This window comes from Protopterus annectens, chromosome 10.part0, assembly GCF_019279795.1.
Source record: "Protopterus annectens isolate FY-2018-M chromosome 10.part0, PAN1.0, whole genome shotgun sequence".
In the NCBI taxonomy this organism is placed as follows: Eukaryota; Metazoa; Chordata; order Ceratodontiformes; family Protopteridae; genus Protopterus; species Protopterus annectens.
This window is the reverse complement of record NC_056744.1, coordinates 966,120,541-966,138,913: the sequence shown is the minus strand read 5'-3', so window position 1 is coordinate 966,138,913 and position 18,373 is coordinate 966,120,541. Positions and strand designations below refer to the sequence as shown.

The 18,373-nt window shown below is 40.4% G+C and overlaps 1 protein-coding gene across 1 annotated transcript in view; it reads left to right on the top strand.

Moving 5' to 3' along the window:
- TMCO1 (transmembrane and coiled-coil domains 1) overlaps positions 1-18,373 on the top strand; it is a 488,674-nt gene that overhangs the window by 170,907 nt on the left and 299,394 nt on the right. The window contains exon 3 of the mRNA XM_044085738.1: positions 14,039-14,098. Within this exon, the coding sequence (XP_043941673.1) occupies positions 14,039-14,098 (60 nt within the window). The remainder of the gene's footprint in view (positions 1-14,038; positions 14,099-18,373) is intronic.

Here is an 18,373-nt window from a genome sequence, read left to right as displayed (position 1 = left end):
GAGCCAGTTTTCAACTATGGTAAGTGTGCTCCGAGTATTTAACATTAGATTTGTTGGAGAGGTGTCAGAGCATATCAGGGTGGAGTCATCCATGTACTTAATGCAAGTAGCATCTGAGATGACTGTGTGGAGATCACTGATATATATTAGAAAGAGAAGGGGTCCTAATGTAGAACCTTGGGGAACTCCTAGGGTATTTGATAACGGGCAAGAAAGCTTGTTCTGCCAAAAAAAACGGCTTGTTGCTTTCCATTCAGATAGTCTTGGAACCAATGGAGAGCTTGATTATCTAAGGATATGGTTTTCATTGTGTGGATAAGTAGTTGATGGTTGACCATATCAAAAGCTTTGGACAGGTTTAGAAAGAGAGTTGAGGAAATTTTGTTATTCCGGTTGTGGTTAATGACATTGGTGAAGGAAAGGAGGGCTGAGGAGGTACTGTGATGGGGTCTAAACCCATGTTGAGAGTTGGTCAACAGTTTATACTGAATGAGATAGTGCAGAAGTTGTTTGTGCACACACGTCTCCATAATTTTAGCCAGGGGAGTGGCTATGGGCCTATAGTTGGACAATTCAGTAGTTATACCACCTTTATGGAGTGGTATGACATATAATATTTTCCAGATGGAGGGAATGGTGGCTTCTGTTATGGCTCTATTGATTAGGATAGAGATGGGGTAGGCTATAGCATCTGCAGCTGTTTGCAGATAATCAGCTGGAAGAAGGTTGGCTGAAAGTGTTGTTGGCTTTAGGCTTCTTTAGTAAGGATCGGATGAGGGATGTAGAAACTGGTTGGAAGCTGAAAGATAGTGGAGATTTGGGTATAGGAGTATTAGCTATAGAGGCACTAGGAGTTTGCTGTCTGGCTAGGGCCTGAATAGTCTCCGTGAAGAAACTATTAAAAGTATTTGCCATGTCTTTGGTGCTTTTTTTTGCTGGAAGCTGTGGTGGAAGGAGCTGAGGATTGACCTGGATGGAGGATTTTATTAAGGGCCCAAAATTTGTGACTGTTATTGTGGTTATTCTGCTCTAGTTTGCAGTGGTAGTTTTTTTGTCAAGTAGGATGGATTTTTTTTGTCTCATTCTTTAACTGCTGAAAATTAACTTTTATCTAGAGTGGCTTTAGTCAAACGAAAAAAAAAAATAGTAGTATGCCACTTAGCTCATGCCTTATTTCTGAGTAAGATTTTGAATTTGGTATCTCTTGAAAGCCAGTGGGTGAGTTTTGTTTTATTTCTAATTGAGCGTTTAGGAGCATGGGAATCGAGTATTTCTAGGAATTTGGTATTAAAGTAATCAACAGCCTCATCCAGGGAAAGGTGTTTAGTTCTATCCAGTTACAAACTTTGAGTTCAGATTGGAATTTTGTGGGGTTAAAGCTTTTGATGTTTCTGACACACTTGTAGGTGGGCAGGTGGGAGTTAACTGTTGTGTTTAAGTATATCTGTAATAAGGTGATCGCTAAGGTCATTTGGGAGAGTCCCAGACATGTACATGTGGGAATGACTATTGATGAGTATCCAGTCTAGTATACTTTCTTTTTGATTGGATTTTCCTATTCTGGTGGGGGAGTGTATGGGCTTTGAAAAGCTATAGAGATTTATGTGGGTAGAGAGAGAGTTTGAGGAACATAGGTTCCAGTCAATATTAAGATCTCCCATGACAATAGTTTCTTGGGGGTAGTTAGAAGAAATCCAGTTAAGACTGTCTTCCAGGGTGTTGGTATTGTTGCCTGGGGGGATATATATACAGATTATGTTTAGAGATTTGTTTTTATTAACTTGTAGTTTGGTAGTCAAACTTTCGGCATTGGAGGTATGGGGTGGCTGTGTGGAGTCAATTATAACACTACACGTGCTTTTATATAATACAGCTACCCCGCCTCCCTTTCAGGTACTACGGTCGGCCCTAAGTATATCATATCCAGGTGGTAGTATCTCATTATCTGATGATGTTGGTTTTAGCCAGGTTTCAGTTAAGCACAGTATATCAGGGGAGTGAATTGCTAAGAGGGCATGTAGGTTATGTACTTTATTGTGTAAGCTTCTTATGTTTAGGTGGCAGGCCAGTAAGGATTTAGAGGGCCTGTTGATGGAAGATGGGCAAGTAGAGTCTAGAGCAGGGGATGGCCCAGGGTTTGGGTGGATGTCCCCGTCCCTAGTCAGATTTTTTTTGTAATGTAATTAGGAACTTCATAAATTTATATATAGGTTTTAGGTAGTGTTTGGATTTGGGATGGATTTGACTTGACCTATTAAGATACAAGTTATGGGGGATGGTGTTAGTGACTGGGTAGTGATTAAGTAGTTCAGATGTGGATGGGAGTATGGGGGTACTGGTTTGATAGGTAGGATATTTGAACCCTAGGCATTGCTGATTTTCATATATGGTGAGGAGGTATTAAATAATTAAAAAGGGTATTATGGAAGATGAGATGCTGGGTTTTATAGTTAATGTTGTGGGTGGGGGAGTCATTATTAGTATAGGGGAATATTATCACTAAAATGAGATTAGTAGGAGGAGAAAAAAACAAGAGGGGGGGATTACTAATATGGCAGTGAGTTTGTTTGGCTAGGACAGAGAGGGGGGTGGTTTATTTGCTATAAATTTAGTGGTACTGGGGGCGGGTGGGATAAGGGGGCAGGGTGGGCACGTGCAAACCGAGTGGGGCTAATCCACACCACAAACTTTCCAAGATGCATTGAATACACTAAGTCGTTTAGTTAGTGTTAATACAAATGGATATATGTATTTTAGTATTAATACAAAAGGATAACTGCTCGCTATGCCTTTACTTTGCTTTCTGTCTGCTAACAAACTTTTAGATAGTTTTGAAGCTAATTCTGTCTAGGGGATTAATTTAAGTGAATGGGACTAGTGTGGCAAACTACCGTGCTTGAACCCAGTATGCATGAAGGATTAGACTTCTTTTCTTATGAATTAAACTAAAGATTTTAACCTTGGCAGGTTTGTTATTGGGAGTGGCCGGAATGGTCTTTGGTTGTCCATGAAATCTCGGGGGAGAGCAGAGTCCCACAAGCGTAGAAAGCCTTTCAGGGGAGTACAGAGATAGCACCTTGGCAGGATTAAGTTATTGGGAGCGGCAGGAATGGTCTTTGGTTGTCTGTGCAGTCTCTGGGGAGAGCAGAGTCCCACAAGTGTAGAAAGCCTTTCAGGGGAATATGGAGATGGCACCAGGTTGTAGAGACAGATGACTGGGTCCAGGAGCACAGGGTAGTTTGAAAATGGTGGAGACTTGAGACAAAAATTGATAAAAATGTAAGTTTTTTTCAGCAGAAAGTTTGATATTTTCTGCCAGATTTACAGACTTTAGCCATACTGCATATTAGTCCTAGTACAGGTGGCAACTTTTTAGCAGCACTGACAAATGTGTGGTTTGCAAACAGAATTCCACATTTGTCCAGCACTGCTTGGTTTGTATGATATTGAGAACAATGGTGTGCAGAGAGGTAATCTTCCTTTCAGTGGTATACCGAGTAGTGCCATTACTGGTGGGGATCAAAATCGTAGGTGGGGGATGCAGGAAGCTTACTAGGTCATACGACAAAGTGCCACTGCGCAGTCTGTAAACATGCACTAACAGGGTGCTCTGGTAGAATTAGACTGAGATATATAGCATAATCAACTATGCACTTGAGGTGTGCGTATGTGTGTGCGTGTGCGTATGTGTGTGCGTATGTGTGTGTGTGTGTGTGTGTGTGTGTGTGTGTGTGTGTGTGTGTGTGTGTGTGTGTGTGTGTGTGTGTGTGTGTGTGTGTGTGTGTGTGTGTGTGTGTGTGTGTGTGTGTGTGTGTGTGTGTGTGCGTGTGTGTGTGCGTGTGTGTGTGCGTGTGTGTGTGTGTGCGTGTAATATATACATGCTGCAATCTGTTGCAAGGACAAACAGATTAGTAGACTGTGCTCATTAAACGTGTTGTGCATTTTGATTTGATAGAAGCTGTAGGAGTATTGCATCACAGCAGTATTGGGCAACATACTGTACATTAGTTCATTAGACGCCTTGAGGGAAAGGTGTTGTACCGTATGCCAACCGTGCACAGCAGTGCAGCACTATGTGCTTTACAGCTGAATAGTATAGAGAGAACGTGGGATTAGGTGTACATTATCTGCATAGTTTTGTCCATATTAGTGCATAGCTGCAACATACAGTTGCAAGGTTGTAGTGGTGCACATTATGGACCATTTGTAAGTAGCCTTGCATTGAAGAGTAATAGGAAATGCAGTTCAGAAAGATGTTGTTCAGATCACTGTTGCAGTAATGCTGATAGATGAGATGTATCCTGCCAAAGATACCTTAAATCTGGCTGCTATAGCAAAGCTTGGGTACTTCTTCCTCATTTGCCGTACATCAGACCTTGGACGTAGGCACAAAGATTGGTACACAAAGCATGTACAAGCATGAAAATCCTCAGAACACTCTCTTACCACTAACTTGCAAGAGACTGTGTGAATCGTGGTCAGTCAGCCATTTGTAAAGTTCCAGCAGAAGTAGAGTACCCTATTAGAGACCATTTCTCATTACTGACGTTTTTCATCAGACATTTTCATTTTTTTTATTCTCATCTACTAGAGGGAAATGCTTCTGTGGTATGCAGGCTTCTTGGGATCTAAACCTTGTCATCACAATGAACAAAACATGCTGGAGGGATAGGTTCCTGACCCAGAGACTCCCCATACTCTAGAATAGACTGCCCATACATGTCAAGCAGAGCGCCTCCTTGGCCCTCTTCAGAAGGAACCTTGACGATTGGATGGGAGATGGGAAATTCACCCCGGGGATCACATCAGTCACCCTGCTAGACAGGGGTCCAGGGAAGTAAATACTGTGGGAAGAAATATCCAGGGAATTGTTAAGGGTAGGCTTGTATAGGCCCTAGGGTCGATAGCCTAGTACCAACCTATGAACCTATAAGCATACCTATTGTCTGTTTTGTTTAGGATGTAATTGTAATTCTTTGGACTGTTCCTTCTGTCAGGCTTTTGTTCTTGAAACACCAACACTTTTCCATAAAAATTTACTTGGGAGAACAAAGGCTTACAGGCTTTTGTGCAGGTTACGCTGCAGTCAGAGGGTCCCACCTCTGACATTTCTTCCCACCCCCAAAAAGAAAGCTAAGAAATCAAAAGAAAATGGCACTTTGATCTCAGGGAATGAAGTGGACAGAGTTTGACATCCCTGAGTCTGCTAACAAACCCCATAGAACATCCAACATCTGGGCCATTTCCAACTGTTGTGAACCCTTTTGACGCTGATATGGAGTGGCCTTCTGGCATGTCCTGTTTGACCATTCAGATATTTCTTATGGCTGCAAAGGGTACAACCTAGAATGGTTATCTCAGAGGGAACAAATGGTGTTCCTCAGACACATTTTAAGAAGGATATTCCCAGCTACCGCATGGAGGTACTTCTTACTGCTGCCTGTTCTCGTATTGTTTCTTTACAAACACCCAAAAGATGAAACAGAAAACATAACGTATCTTCTTTTACCCCTATTCCCGGGGATCCCCAGTAGGAATGGAAGAATGTTTCTAGAGGACTTGATCCCTTATGGCTTTAAAACCGTCACAGTTATTTTCTGCTCCTCAGAAAAGGATGAGTAACTTCATCGTCTGAGTAAGATTCTTCCTCGCAATGAGATTGTGAGTCTCTGGATGACTTATGTAGTTGTACTCCCCTCCTGGTTTTGGGTTGGAACCTGAAGATAACTTCGGAAGATGCACTCCATGAAGAACTTTTTTTGAGACACTATCCAAAAGATGATGCAGCATTTTACCTGGAAGAGTAAATAGATTTCAGGATCTCAAAAGAGGTAGTATAATTTATTGCATAGCTTTGGAGGACATATTTTTTGCACAGGAGTCTCTGCCCGCTGTACTAAAAGGGCATGATAGGTCCTATAAAGTCCCAGACGCTCACAAATATCTGTATAAGAATCCCGTCTCTGATCTTGCAGTTGTTTCTACAGACCCAAACAAACATTTAAAACTTTTTCCATCATCCAGTGCTTTATGTAATGATAGCAGGAAAAGTAGGCAGGTATGGGAAGAAAATTTGATTCTGCTACTTTAGCATTCTTTGCCATCAGTTCTGAAATCTATTTGATTGTGTATCTATTATCTATCATTTGAAATGTGTCTAAGCCCCTGTGCCAAGCATATTTTTAATCTCCCTGACAGCAGCTCTAGATCTGACTTTCAGGTTGTGCATAATTGTATTGTGTGTGTATATAATGATGCAGATGCAGCTTCTAGGGCTGATGCCACTGTATCTGTGCTTAAATTTCCTGGCTCAGTCCAGTGCCTTCCTGAGGCTTTCAGAGTTAAACTTTTAGATGTTCTTGTGGGTAAGGACTTTGTTTGTAACTCCTTTGCTGATGTATTTAAGTTGGAATGGAGGAGTAAAATTATGCAGGGGTTTAAACAACTTTTTCTTTCCTATTCTAAATGAAATCAAACAATTTATCCCACAAAATCAAGACCTTTCTATCATAAAAAGTTTACTCAACAGAAAAAAAAAAACTAAAAAGTAGCAAGCAGACTCTGTAAACCTGAGTATTCTTGGACAAGCCTTGTTTCTGACCACTCCCCTTCCCCATCTTTGGCCTTCAATCTTCCAACATTTCTAGCAAACCTTTTTTCTCTTAGTGTCTCTCCTTCTGTAAAACAGTCACATCAGATTTTGGGGTTTTGCAAATCATTCAAAAAGGATACAAGCTGTAATGAACCCCCCCCCCCCCGCCCACATTTTCTCAAGGAATTACACAAGTTCCACTAAACCAAGAACATCTGGTTCTCCCACTTATTTGAGACTTTCAGAATTGGGCAGTAATAGAGCTGGTCCTCACCATCAAAAAGGAAGGGGTTTTTCTCCAGTCTTTTCCTTCTTCCAAAAAAAGAGGGTACACCGAGGCCAGTTCTGGGTTTGCTACCCCAACACCTTTTTGAAGATTCCAAATTTTAAAGGTGCGAGCAGTAGAAATTATTTCCCTCTGATTTTTCCCATTGCTTTTAGTTAACCTTGGTCCTGAAGGATGCTTACCTTCCTATCTGTGTTCATCCAAATTACAGGAAATTCTTAAGATTCTGTGTCTTTGGATACTTTACTGTTTTGCCTTTTGGACTTTGTGCTTCTCCAAGAGTTTCCACAAAGTGCATAAGCCCCTGTCATAGCATTTTGCAGATTCTAAGATGTCCACATACATCCTTGTCTGGGTGACTGCCTTATTCAGGCCACATCTCTGCAGACATTTCTTCAAGGCTTTCAGTTCACTATTGATCTGTTTGTAAACTAAGGTTTCACTCTGAACGTCAAGTCCAATCTTCACCCCTCTCAACTTCTAATGTTTCTGGGTTGCTTATAAACACATCTACAGTGATGGTCTTTCTTCCTTTAGAGAAGTCTCCATTTTTGACAGGTGGCTTTTTATCTCTGCTGTACCTTTCAGTGATCTCTCTAAGGGAGATTGAGAGCCTTAGGTTACATGGCATCCACAATACAAATAGATCCATTTGCCTTACTTTATATGAGGAAAATCTCAGTGGTACCTAAATAAAAAATAAATATATATATATATATATATATATATATATATATATATATATATATATATATATATATATATATATATATATATATAGATATATAGATATATAGGTACAACACTGTCATCCTTCTTTCATCTACAATTCTTTTCTTGCCCATTGTGAACTCTTTCAGCTATTCACTAGATAAAAACAAATCCAGGAATTCCTTTACTCATTTCCCCTCCTCTGCAAAAGTTCTCTAAGTATTTCAGGCATGGCCTGGTAAGCTTGTTCCAATGAGTTCAAACAACATGCTTTCGTCAAAAAAGGTTAGAGGAGAGCATACAAACTTGAAATAAATGAAAGCATTAATTCCTGCTTCTCCAGGAATTCTCCCATTTCTAACGGACAGCATAATTGGTTATGTGGTACATCAACAAACAGGAGAGCACAACGTCTTACTTTCTTTGCAGATCAGCAGTGTTCTCTTGGGACATTGCAATTTTTATCCTCATCTCCAAGCCGTTCACTTTCCACTCACTTCCTTCAGAACAAAACAGCCTAACAGACCAATTGAGCAGATCCAGAGCAGACCCTTATGAATTGATGTTGAACCGAAAGATCTTCCTTCAGACTGCCCCATCAGTGGGATGCCCCCAAGGTAAATTTCTTTGCCTCAAAACAATCAACATAAATTGTTTTGCTCAAGGGTTCCTTGCAGAGAAGCTTGGAGAATGGATTTGTGTACACCTTTCTTCTTTTCCTATTATACAGAAGGTCTTCCTGAGGGTTTAGAAGAAAAGTTTTTTAAATACTTTTGTTGATCCCCCTTGGGACAAGACAGCACTGGTGCTCCATTCCTTTTTATCTAGATAAGGGAAATCAACACATATTCGCCAACAGGATGGATTTACTCACACAGCAGAGGGAACCTCTAATTCATCCAAATCTAATTACTCTTGGTCTCACTTTTGGATGATATGCTTCCAATTCCTTTCATGCAGCTTTACTCAGAGGACATGGTGCAGGGTTTAAAGGAGGCTAGAAAACCTACAATGAGATAATCCATATATTTATTTTATTTATTTATTTTACATTTGTTAACCGGGGGTGTCTGAGCCGAAAAGGCCCTTTTTCTGCAGAGGCCCGGGGAGAACAGCTGGAGAAAATTACAGATATATTTAGGCATGATCAGTATACACACAAGTTACAACAGACATGTTTTTTACAGCGGTATGCAGCACATCAACAATTACAGTGGAGAGAACAAAAACAGCTGAAGTTTGGAACATAGTACACAGGTACAGTACATACATTGTAGATTAGCCAGTGTTTGTGAAAATAGTTTTCAATCTTAATCAAGTTCTCTAGGTTTAGTATGTGTAACTAATCCGCTTTCACTAGACTGTGGAGCAATCATGGCATTGCCAACTTTGCTTGAGATGTTGTCTGATGAGGTCTTTAAAGGAGGCTTTGGATGATGTGTTTTGAATGCTAGTGGGGACAGAGTTCCATTTTTTTAGCCACTGAACTACTATGTAGTGCATCTCCAAAGGTATTGTAGCTGTTGGTGACTTCTAGTAGTAGTTTGCTTGATGAACTAAGAGGCCTTTTGGCTGAGTAATGTACTAGGTTTTTGAGGGCAGGACATTTATTGGGGAGGTAATAGATAGAATGACAGAGGCAGAGCGGATTGTAGGTTAGGAGGTTGGGCAGTTCAAGCCAGTGGAGCTATCTCAATGCAGTACAGTGATGAGTTTTATATGAGCAATTTGTAGCAAAGCGGGCAATTCTGTTTATAGCAGGCTTCCATTTTGCTTAGTTCAGTTTTGTTGAGATTAGTCAGAATGGGAGATGCATAGAGTAGGGTGGATAGAAGTTGGGAGCGAGCAATGGCTGATCTTGTGTTGTTGGTAAGAAATGGTTTGATACGGTAGAGTGATCCCAGTTTAGCATGTAAGTTTTCAAGAAATAGCTGGGGAGTAGGTCGGCTGCTGTTGATGAGGTTTTTAGTTTGGAGAGCATGCTTTTGATTGAAGTGGTGGAAACAGTTTTGAGGGTAAAGCTTGTATTAGTGTTATTTGTGTTGGGGGGGTGAGGGGTAGTGAGGAAGGAACTGTCCTGTGATACTAAGTTTATAATTGAGTTTACAAAGTGGGAGTTGAATTGTGTTTTGATGGGAACTTTAGTATCAGGGGTGGTTGGTCTGGGAGTAGCCTTTTGGGTGGGTTTTAGTAGCTGGTTTACATTTTTCCAAAATATTTGGGGGTTGTGTTGGTATTTAGTTTGTAATGTCGTGTAGTAGGATTTTTTGTTTAGACTAATGCATTTTTGCACGGTTGCGCAGTTCTTGGTACTTAGTTAGGCTTTGTGATTCTTTGTTTATTTGATAGTAAAGCCAGGCAGTATCTCTGGACTTGAGGATTTGTTTGGTTTCTTTACTGAGCCAGGGATTTGTAGAGGTTCTAACCTTGATTTTTCGCAATGGAGCGACAGTGTCTAGGTGTTGTAGAAATGTTTTGCTGAAATATGCTACAGCCTGGTCAAGTGGGAGGGTGTTTAGGGGGGTCCAGTCACAGTTACAGAGTAAAGTATTGAGGACCTTAGGAGAGATTTTTTTTTGTGTGTTTCTAGTGGATATATAGTTAGTGGTCTTGCATATGCTTGTTCTACTACGTATAAAGTATATTGTGTTGTGGTCACTTAAGGTGTCTGGGAGACTGCCTGCGTGGGGATACAATGTGGGGTTGTTAGTTATGACCCAGTCAAGGATGGATTCCCTTTTAGATTTTTTTATCACATCTAGTTGGAATTTGGACTAGCTGCTGGTAGCCATGGAGATTTATTAGATTACTTGGTGGTTCTGATATGCAGGTGAACCAATCTAGGTTGAAATCCCGCAGAATAAGGGTTTCTTGTGAGTATGTGGAAAAACACCATAATAAGATGTCTTCAAGGCTAGCAGGTGTATTACCAGGTGGAATATAGATCACAATTGTGGTGATGCCCTTTTTAGGGTGAAGTTGAAGTTGTGAGATAAGTATGTCCCAATTATTGGGGGAGGGGAGGAGTTTGGTAATTGACATACAGTTAAGTTGGACTTGTACAGTAAGGCAGTTCCACCCCATTATGAAGTGGTCTGTCTTGTCTAATGATATTGTAGCCAGTAGGGAGAACTTCTGAGTTAGCTATGTTTTTATTTAGCTAGGTTTCTGTTAAAGCAACTGTCTGGGGAGTAGTGTGCTATTGTGGCCTGGAGTAAAGGGATTTTATTTTTGATACTTCTAATATTAATATTTAGATTTAAAAGATGGTTGGTTTTGCTGCTGCTGTTGATTTGCCCAGGGATGAAGATAGTGGGGCTGTTATGTTCTGACATTTGTATTGGAGCAGTTTGTGGTGGACAGGATGGATTTGGGCTTGGGTTGGTGTGGATATCCCCACTTATGGTGAGCCTGGTGTTAAAATGCTGATACAGATGTTGGAGTTTGGTGAGGAGTGTGAGAAAGTATTGTGTTTTTTTTTAGTAGGAATGAGAACATATGTGTTTAGTTCTGAACTGGTCTGTTATGTAGTTCTTGAACAATTGTGGGCAGATATTATTATAATGTGTGGTGTCTGTATATGAGAGCACATAATGTACTGTTGTGCTACTAAGTTTAGGGATATTGCTAGAGTGAGAACTAAAATGGAAAAGATATTTTCCTTTTGGTGCCAAAACATAGGGCGATACCTTGTGTTCTCAAATATTTTTGTGAGCTATCACAAAAAACACTGGCAGCACCGGAGCAAACTGTAGGAAGGAAACTGCTTTAGCGTAAAAAACTTTAATCAACGCTTTCATCACAAGACTTCATGAAAAACGAATACTGATTCCATACAAACAAGTTTATATAGTATAAAGCATCCAATCAAATTAAAATTCACATTATACAACGACCCCCTATTAATATTCAAAAACGTGCACGCTGATTGGTCAGCGTGCACGTTGTAAATCAGTTATAGTAATGGAAAAAAGGTCCGGTCGCCCGGACTTTTTCCATTATTATAACACTTTATTTTTTTTAAGCAACAGAGAACGCAAGATCTCTGTTGCTTCATACTGTCTCGCTATGTTAAACGAGTTTAACATGGCGAGAGAGCTTTAAAAAAAGCAACAGCGATTCTCTGTTGCTTTTTTTAAAGCTGTCTCACTATGTCAAACTCCTTTAACATAGCGAGACAGTTTGTAAAAAGCAACGGAGATATTGCTTTCTCCGTTGCTTTTTTCAAAACTGTCTCACTATGTTAAATGGGTTTAACATAGCGAGACAGCTTTAAAAAAGCAACTAAGATTCTCCGTTGCTTTTTTTAAAGCTGTCTCGCTATGTTAAGCCCATTTAACATAGCGAAACAGTTTGTAAAAAGCAACAGAGATCTTGCTTTCTCCGTTACTTTTACCCACAGCTCTGATGTACTGCGTAGGCATACGCATGCGCAGTACATCAGAACTGCCGCAGAATACCAGACAGCTGTGGAAGGGCAGCAAGGAGGCATTATACAACGCCATTATTTAAGAAAAGTAATTATTTTTTTTCTTAAATAATGTCATTGTAAAATAGCAATAACCCACTTTTGGGTGTGGGTAATGCTGGATTTACCCACGGTTGGCTTTGTTTGGCCACTCTGGCTTCGCCCTCGCGACCAAACCACACCAACCGTGGGTAAATCCAGCATTACCCACACCCAGGCATGGGTTATTGCTATATTAAACAATAAATTAACCATTAATTAACAAATAGTACTGTTTGTCACATAAACTATTAACACTTTGAATACCTATGGCAACATATAAAAAGAGAGAAAGGAAACAGAATGGCAGATTAAATTAGCAGCTGATAGCCCCCCTGGTTTGAAGTTATTAACAGGAATTTGACTATTTAATTTTATTTTTCAAGGTATTTAAAATTGTTAGTTTTTTATATGTTGTCATAGGTATACTATATAAACTGTTAGCTTTTTGAGCTTCAGGCTCTCACGTCTATTTCACCTTACTTGACCTTGAACAAATCAAGCGTCCCTTAGAACTAATCTTCCTTTATGACTAAGGGAGTCTCTGAAATGACACAATCAGTTTGATCATCTCCCTGCGTTTTTAGGCCCCTAAAGGGAGAAAGGATTCTTCATTTGTTATTTGTACATAGACAACTAAGATTAAATTTGGATGAAACCAATGATTTCAGAAAATCTGATCAATTGCACATTTCCTGTGAAGGAAAAGCACAGTGTCTTCCTGTACCTAACTAGACCATTTCCAGGTGGATTTTTTATACCATCTCCTTCTTACTCTTTTTCCATGGTAAATCCCAGAGTAATAAAGCCCATTCTGCAAGAGGTGCTGCTGCTTCAGGGGACTTTTTCATGGGGCTTGACTCAAAATCTTAGATACAGCTATTTGATCTTCCATTCATACCTTTGCCAGAGCTGCTGTTCGAGGGTTATTGGACACCAGTTTTCTTTCTTTCTTCTCTGTGTCTCTTCTTCCATTCTGCCTAAAAGTTTAGAAATTGTCCCATCTGTCAGCAGTACCATAACAGTATATGTTGAAACAGATCACTTTGCAGTAAATGCTCCCTATCTTCATCCTCTTTTTTTTTTCCCCTTCTTTCCATTTAGGTAGAACCCCTTTTGCTTCTCCTTTCCTCCTTTGTCTGTTCCATAGACTCCTTTTTTTTTAAGCTAGCCACAGTTTGTTCGAGGCAAGAAAATTCTGAGGATTTTAGTGCTTGGGTATGTCCCTTATGTATCGGCATGTAATCCTTGTGCCTAGGTCTAAGGTTGGCTGTATGGCACATGAGGAAGGAGCGTCTAAGCTTTGGTATACCAACCAGATGTATGGTATCCTTGGTAGGATACATCATTATCTAACAGCATTACTGCAACAGTGATTTGTTGGAACATCTAGTGTTATGGTAAGTTCTTGCACAACTGTTCTTTACTGAACTGTATTGTGCTTTGTTACCCATTCCTGTGTATCAGCACCTCTCATTTTTGTTTTATGTGGGCTTCTGCTCTTTGGCTGATGTTCTAAAATTATGGAGCCTTGTTGCATTGAACACCTCTGTTAAGCTGTGTTTCTGTCATTCTATCCAACCCTTCCATGGTGTGTATTTCTGTAACTGTTGTACTATAGCATCAACAGTTTATCTATTCAGTATTGTAATAGGCAGGCTAGGAGGCTAAGTGTGCCTACCTGTTTTCAAAAGTGTATCCCTCCTGCACTGGCAAAATTCAGATATATCTAGTGTAATGCATATATCCACTGGAAGAAAATGTCTTCTTATGGTATAACTCTTTACTTACCTATTTGAAATGTAAAATTTTACAGATTAAATTACAGTGATAGTGTTATGTGATCATGTAAGCAAAGTGTTACAAAGACCAAATGTGATCATATTAAGGATAAGATTATGGTTAACCAAATTAAGTTATTCCTACAATCTTGTTTTTCCAGTAGAAAAAAAGAAAGAAACTATAACTGAATCTGCTGGTCGAACACAGAAGAAGAAAATAGGTAAGCAGATAAGGGGAGACTGTTATATTCTGCGAGTCTGAACCCCATTTAGCCTTTGCAGTTAATGACAACTTTGAGTTTTCATATGCTTGGGTTCTGCATGTATGTCTCTGTTCTCATAACCTCATGTTTATAATCCAGAAGTGAAACAAAGCCAATATAACACAAACAGCAGCATATGAATTCTTGTAGAAAATGTACCCTCCAGTATTTTTTCCTGAAACATTTAGGAAAGGTATGTAACCAGTTTGATTAGCCTTCACATTGCATCTGTGTGCTCCTTTCTTTATATTTTGTCAAGCTGTGACAGCAATCAGCTGAAGGCCTCTTATTTCTGATACTAGAAATAATGGGATCTATGGGAACATCTAGAATTTATGGTGGCATGTTACATTTTAGCCCTAGAGGAATACTTTTCTACGTTTTTTTTTTTCCATCCTGATGGTGATAGTGGGAGAAACCAAACCCTGTTTTGCCTCAGATGGAATTACACCTAGCTTTCATAGCATGTTAGACAATTCTTGAAGTGACCTTTCTGCCATGAATGGTGAAGATGTTATTTTTTTTGAAGTCTTGCTTTCTGTTGCCAGCAGGCTTGCAGCACAGCTGCACTATTTCAGTTGTAAAAATACGATGCATTAAGGAACCCTAGTGATGCTGTTGCAATAACTGCAGATCTTGATAACGTTTTTGGCTATAGCTGACAGATGTCCTCCATAAGGAATGCCTGCAGCAATCTGCTCACCAGTCCAGAGGACATCAAAGGCAGGTTGGAGTCCTCACAGAAACTGTAGTGCTCCAGGTATAGTTTTAAAATGAAGAACAAGAGCTCACTCGAAGTAATATGAAGAGCCAAAAAAAGAAAAACAAAGTCAGGGAGGGCAGCAGGCTGAGATGAAATCATGACAGATATGTTCAGACGTTGGGTGCATTAGGGGAGAAGTGGCTCCAGAGAGTCAGAGTATGGAGAGAAAAACATATCTTAGATGACTAGAGAAGGAGCATTCTGCTGCCAATGTACAAGTGCAAACATGATGTTCACAACTATGAACAGTACAGATTCAAAGCATGATACAGTACAACTGACCCGATGCTTGCAATGAGTCAGATAGTGGAGAAGAATTGGGGATGGGGAAAGAGTACAACTGGGCATTTCTAGACTTGGAGAAGGCATATTACAAGGTCCTAATCTGGGCCGTCCTAGAGTAGTTCACAGTCCTGGAAATGTTACAGTTAGTGCAAGCTGTGTGTTGAGGACCCAATAACACAATAATGAACAGTGTTTCAACTTGCAGTGGGGCACCCATTGAAAGTGGGTGTGCATCAGGGTTCTGGTTCTATACCCATTCCTGTTCATATTGTGAATGACTACATTAACAAGCAAATCATAGGGGTTAGATCAGTAAAGTTGCTATATGCACACTGTGACACTACAAGCAGATTCTGAACAGGAACTGTAGCAAATAAGAGACTAGAATGTAAACTTAAGGCACATGGGATGAAACACAGTACAGACAAGATAGTGGTCATGGCAGCAAATGGGGGAAGCCAGAGGAAGATGAAAATTTAACCTAGGCTGGAAAATGGTGGCTAAACAGCTTTGGTTATCTGGAAGGTGTGCTTTCAGAGAAGGGAAGTCTGACTGAGGATGTCTCCTCTAGCATAAAAGGGGCTGCAATTGACTAGTACAGTGTCGGGGTAGTATGTGGTAGAAGAAAGCTAAAAATGTGAGGTGTACAAAATGGTGATGTGGCCAGTGTTTCCAAATGGCACAAACATTTGGGCAACCAAGTCAGTGGAGCAGAGGAATCTTGAAGTGATCTAGATAGTGTCTGAGATGGGTAGTAAGATGCACAATGCGAGACTAACAAAAAATGAGGACAACAGATCAGAAGCTAGAGTAGCCCCATTTGTATAGATGATCAAGATGAACAGATTATGGTGGTTCAGTAACATGCGCAGCAAAATGCAAGGTTATTTCATGAAGAAAATTTGGAAGAGACTAGAAAAAGTTATGAAGAAACAGACTTCCAGCCAAGAGATGAATGGATTATGTGAGAGAAGACTTGCAACAGTCAGGCATGACTAAGAACACTATCTATGAATACAGAGGAGGTAACATGCCAATCCCATATATAACTAGGAAAAGGAGGAGGTGGTGGTGGTGATGGTAGTGAGTTAACATTTAGAGATACAAGCATTGTAACCTTTAATGGTAATTCAGTGTATACTTGTGCAGGCTTCTTTCTTCCATCAGGTGTAATATCTATCATGATGAAACCCTAGATGGGATACTGTACAGAATGCTTATTTATGAAAACTGTAGCAAACTGGTTTGAACTGAATGAGTGACTGACGTATGTATTTTTTTTTTTTTTAACACTGATCACCTTTACTGACTTCCAGTTGACATTTATCTTTCTTGAATAACGTTGATAAATAGTTTAAGCATAGCAATCCACTATGAACAAACTTGTAGTTTACCTTTAAAATTCTTGCTATGCATATTTGTACATTTTCATTTGAAATGTCATATAACCCCCCCTCATTATTACTACTAGTTTGAAGTTATTCCCATGCAGACACTACACACCAAAACTGTTTGTTTTAGAGGGTCTCTATAGTTTCACCTAGCAGTAGTCTTTAAATTATACATCCTGTATCTTTATTTACATTCTAAATTTTTTGTTAACATATGATGTCCTTGTATTCCAATGTTGCAGTATTCATAACCTTTGGGTTTTCCTCTGTTTATCTACCCGAACGTCCAGCCAGTATACAAAAGATTTAATCACTGCAAGGTATGTGGGACGTCTATCATTGGCCGTAGAGTGCATGGGCCATAAAAATGACATCTACACATACCTTTCCTTGGAACTTCTCTGCCATCAGTCGAACGCCAGCTCTTCCTGCTGTCTCTGCTGTTGGATTTTCGAATTTAAGATAAGTACCACGTTGTGGCCATTTTCCTCTTTTTTTTTTTTTTTTTTTTTTTTTTTTTTTTTTTTTTTTTTTTGGTCGCTGCATGCCTGCTTAGGTTCCTGTCATCCAAGAAAGGAAAGTGTAGGTGCAGATGTCTGATCCCCCATAAGAACACCCGCAACCTCTGACCTTTCTGCCTAAGGCGTAACCACGACCATAAAACCTGCATGATTTGTCAGGTCTTCATTCTGACTCTTTGCAGTCATCTGCACGCCCTAAACATCTACTTGGAAAACCGGCATCTTAAACATTTGGTCTGGAGATGGAAGGGCCATCTGGCCAGCCCAGTGATCTACCAAAAAAGAAGGCCAAAGTTCCCAGGCCTGAATCTACTGCTGCACCTCCTCCACCCGATTTTACTGCTGTGGCCAACGTTTGCCTGGAGGAACATATGGAACAGCTGAGTTAGGTGTAGCGGGTGCCATTCAGTAGGCTGCAGAACCTGGGTCTGAAAGCACTTCTGTGGAAGTTTTGCAGACATCGGGCAGCAACGACTAGGGGGAACCTCAGCTCACAACGGACATCCAGACTATCCTTCCACTGCTTTAGAACAGTCTGAACCTAGGCCCTGCTTAGGCCCTGCGCCCTCCAGGCCTACCTCATTTTTAGAAAGGAAAACAAAAGACAAAACATGTCTCTCCCCCTTCAGAAAGTTTGCCAGATTGGCAAGCTTTCTCTCAAAGCTTATTTAATACCTTCATGGCCATTAGGCCTTCTATGCCTGCTTCCCCTCTGGCTGCCCTTCCAGTTATATTAGTCCTAGCCTCAGACTGAAGATCCTTTTCCTCTTGAAGTGGAGGACTTTTCAGATTCCTCTTCAGAGGACTCCCTTTCCTATGCCTCTCAGATGCCTTCTCCTCTTGGGTATGTCTCCCCCAAGGAGGACTCTGCTGAGGCAGACTCTCCAGGAGAGGGTCTCACCTTTGGTGAAACCATCAATAAAATGAGAGAATTTTTTAAATGGGATTCCTCTGAAATGTCCGAGGTTCAAAAGAGGTATTACGAATTCTTACAAATGGACACCCCTTCACCTTCTGCCATCCCTCCCGTCATGCCAGCCTTTTTGGACTCCTTCATTGTAGCCTCTCAGAATCCTAAATCCCAACCACCAGCTCCTAGAAGGCCTGACAGTTTCTATAAATTCCCAGAAGGAGCCAAATTTCTGATTAAATTCCCTGTTGCAGACCCTAACACTGTTTCAGTCTCTGCAGATAAGCACTCCAGTTTACTTCCCTCCACCTCTGTCCTTCCCACTGATAAGGACAGCAAGACCAATGGAACGCATTGGCAAAA